The sequence below is a fragment of the Nannochloropsis gaditana genome, assembly GCF_000240725.1.
Source record: "Nannochloropsis gaditana CCMP526 unplaced genomic scaffold scaffold544, whole genome shotgun sequence".
NCBI classification, from domain to species: Eukaryota; class Eustigmatophyceae; order Eustigmatales; family Monodopsidaceae; genus Microchloropsis; species Microchloropsis gaditana.
Window position 1 is genome coordinate 8544 of NW_005803409.1, and position 3612 is coordinate 12155.

At 57.3% G+C, this 3612-nt stretch overlaps 1 protein-coding gene across 1 annotated transcript; it reads right to left on the minus strand.

Annotated features, from left to right (window-relative positions):
- Positions 1-253: 253 nt before the first annotated feature.
- NGA_2009720 (type i inositol polyphosphate 5) lies at positions 254-1599 on the minus strand (the record flags this gene model as incomplete). The annotated part of the gene is made up of 1 exon (XM_005854324.1): positions 254-1599. A coding segment is annotated over one exon (1346 nt), but the record flags the coding sequence as incomplete, so codon positions are not given.
- Between the last annotated feature and the right edge of the window lie 2013 nt (positions 1600-3612).

Here is a 3612-nt window from a genome sequence, read left to right on the forward strand (position 1 = left end):
GATAGGGCCTTTTGGTCCCCTCCTTCGCCTGCTGCTGCCATCGATCCTGTTCTATCTCCGGATCTCCGTCTTCCTCCTCTCTGTCCATCTGCTCCATACTCTCCTCTTTGATGTAGGTACCTACAAGGCTCGTGTTACGTCGGCCCAGACTTAGGGGGGTGAGCCTGGAAGAAGGGCTGGCCTTCCCCGCGCTTCCGTATTCTGACACGGCCCTCTGAAACCTATTCGTCTCCATACAGTAGGAGCCCGGTTTCCCCACGAGCACCCGCCTCGCTTCTGGCAACGCGAAAAATTTGTCGTAGCTGGAACGCCAGCTCTTCCGGGGAGTGGGACTAGGACTGTCTCCTCCTCCCGTTTCCCCTCGGGCCCCCGAGGCTCGCGCCTGGGCTGCTTCCACCGAGTCCTGACATTCCCGCGCAGAATGCGCCACCATCTCCAAGATTTCTTCAGGATGGCCCCTGTTCCGGTAGTTGAGGTCCCCCAACACCACGGTGAAATGATGCTGGGTGTGAATGCTGAAATCGTCCGAATCCCAGAGCAAGGACATGTCCGACAGGGTCCGCCGGGCGTCTTGGTTCCGTTTCCCCAGCCGGTTTCTCCCCTTCTTGTCCGAGGCAAAATGGGCCGTGATCAAGGCCAAGGAGGTGTCGTGCACACGCATGCTCAGACCCACAAAGCCTTTGTTCGGTGCCCGCCCCATAGGACCGAACGAGACGCCCGACGCGACCCTATCCACGGCGCCTTCCTGTACATACACGGCCCCAGTGGCCACATCCTGCGTGCGGGCAAAAATAGTCAAGGCAATAAAACCGTGCAGAATCCTATCGTCTCCAATCTCCTTGCCCACCATCACGTAGGCCTCCGGTCCCCCCAAGTGCTTGTGCACTGCCCGGCGGAATTCCCGGATGATGCAGCATTCCTGAACCCCAATCACGTACAGGTCGTAGTCCAGAGGAATCCAGGTGGGAAGGACCGCTGCCAGTCCGTCGTTGTCGATCGCATCTTTCAATGTGATTCCTCCCATGTTGTACGTGGACACGAACATCAAAACACTCGCCGTCGCGTGCTCCTGCCCCTCCATCGCCCTCCCGTAAGTACGGCCCAACCCCTCCCCACTTCGAGCTACCTCCATGTCCGAGGAAACCCCTTCCTTTCCCATTGATTCCACGGACAGGGGGCCTTCGCCTGTGTGCCCCGGCCCCATCCGAAAATCCGGGTATCCAGCCATCATCCCACCTTCCACCGCAGCGGCGGCGGCAGCAGCGGCAGCCGCCGCCATGTGCTGTGCGTCTCGGACCCCTGATCCTGTGCAAATGCGCCAGCAAGACAAAATCCGCAGCCACCACCGCTTAAACAGGTCGTGCATGATGACGGCGTCGATAAAGCCGACGAGCCGCATCAAAATGGTTCGCACCCACATGGCCCACTCCGGGATCAGGTGGCCCGTCTTGAAAAAGGTCGCCCAGAGGGTGGCATTGACCCCCACAATCCAGATCCACATGATCGACACAACGATGGAGACGCGGAGCAGACGGGCGATGATGATCCGGTTCCGTTGGGTCTGTTGCACGCTGTGCCCAACCCCACCGGCCCCGCCAGGCCCCATGGAAGGCTGAAACGCCCCTCGTGGGAGGTGTGAACGCGACCGGAGGCTCTGCAGGGGGCCTGCTGCCTGCTCCTGGTCCGAAGCATGGCCCGACAAGGTTGTCCCGGCACCGTCGACGGGGGCGGGCACCAGGCTGGCGCTCGCGGCTGGCACGGGCAAGGCGTGTTTGTTGTACTCCGCTAAGGCACGAGCCGAGCCCAGATTCCAGCGGAAAATGCACAAAATGGGCAGGGGGACGGCCAAGAAATCGTAGAGAATGTTGCCCAGCCGCAACCCCAGGAAATCTTTCCGCAAGGTTTGCCAAAGCACCATGCGAGTGGTGGTGACGACCATGGCGGCCACGATCAGATAGGGGAGCCGGCGGACCTTCAAGCGATTGGCACTGTACTTGCGGACAATCCAGCAGTATATGGCATAGGCGGTTACAGCGTGCCACCAGACGCTCAATAGACCCAGACCCTCCTTGACGCTTTTGTAGATGAGGGTTCGCTCCGTTTGCAGGGCCGACAGGGGTTTATACATCAGGACATACCCAAGAGGGATGTTGACGCAGTCTCCTACGAAAAAAAAGTCGACGACGTGGAAAAAAAAATCCACAATACCTTGAATCCCCACCAGGGTTTCCAGCAATTTCGCGATGGCGGTGGTGCTTTTGTGGTGCTTGTGCCGCCACCAGAGACGACCCAATTCGGCGCCGACCGTGACAGTGGACAAGGCGGTAAGACAGAGAAGAAAGAGGGCTTCGGCCAGGGATAATTTAGGGATAAAGTACTCGGAGTTCCCCAGGCAGTAGGCATCGCGCGCGGCTCTGCTTGATGTCGCCATGGTCGTCGCGCGCGGACCCTCCCCCCCAAGAACACGACGAGGTTGCCTAGAAGAGCTCGGGGATGGCAGCAGGGCAACAGCCGAGCTGCTTTAGCTTGCCTTCACCTTCCTAGAAACATGTTGGACCGCTGTTATGGTCGAAAAGTGTTCAGAATAAGAAGAGTTAGCTAGATCCGATGTTGTTGAGGGGCCCGTCCAAGCATGGATACACGATTCGACGACCCTCAGTGGGAATATTATACCGGTTTGGACATATTTTCGGTAAAAGAATGCTAATTCTCGTTATCTGCATCGTCTGAGCCCCTGATTATGCTTGGGTTTCCACGAAAACCTGTCGCATCCGAAACGCGAAGACCAAGGCAGCCTTGCAGACGGGAAGCTCCCTCCAAAAAAGACATGGAGGGAAGAAAAAATGGATTCGACGGCACACAGTGATCACGATAGAACATGAATCCGCAAACGAATGGAGGTTAAATGTGCACAGACATTCCCCCTCCTATGCACGCGGCACACTCGAGGTCATGCCCATGACGATTGGATATATCACACACTAGGTCCACTAGCGCGCGTTCATCCTACCGCGAGGCCGGTTTGGCATGAACGAGGGCATTTAAAAAAGGAGAAGTTGGGATATTATTCCCGAGGGGGGGAACGGGCGAGAGGCAGCGAGGGCAGCCACCAACCCCCCCCCGCGCTTTAAAAAAAAGCAAAAACCGTTCCTTTTGGCCGACGGACGGGTCAATGGCCGAGATCGTGTGATGTCCTTGCTTCTTGGGCCTGACTTGCAACCCTGGTTTGGTGTATGCGTCCTGTTCGTGTCTTGTGGTTGGGGTCACGCGGGCCCACTGCTTTTTCCGGCTGGCAATCGGGGAATCAACACATGGCTTATTGCCAGCTGTAAGTGGATTCCCCTTTTTCCCCAGACGACAACCGCACGTGTCCATCTCCTGTTTCTCTCCATGAATGTCGCCCGGAAGTCGTGTCTTTTTGCTTATCTGATCTTCCCACGGGGCTATGGCCTTGGAAAGACATGGATAACGACGCCGGGATTTTATTAGGGGCCCACCCTCGATTGCTCCACCAGAACATCTGATGTCAGAGAGCACATAAAACCCTGAATTACCCGACCGCGGAGATGGGTTCAGGCCAGCACCCTCACACTGCACCTCTAAATTTCTAAG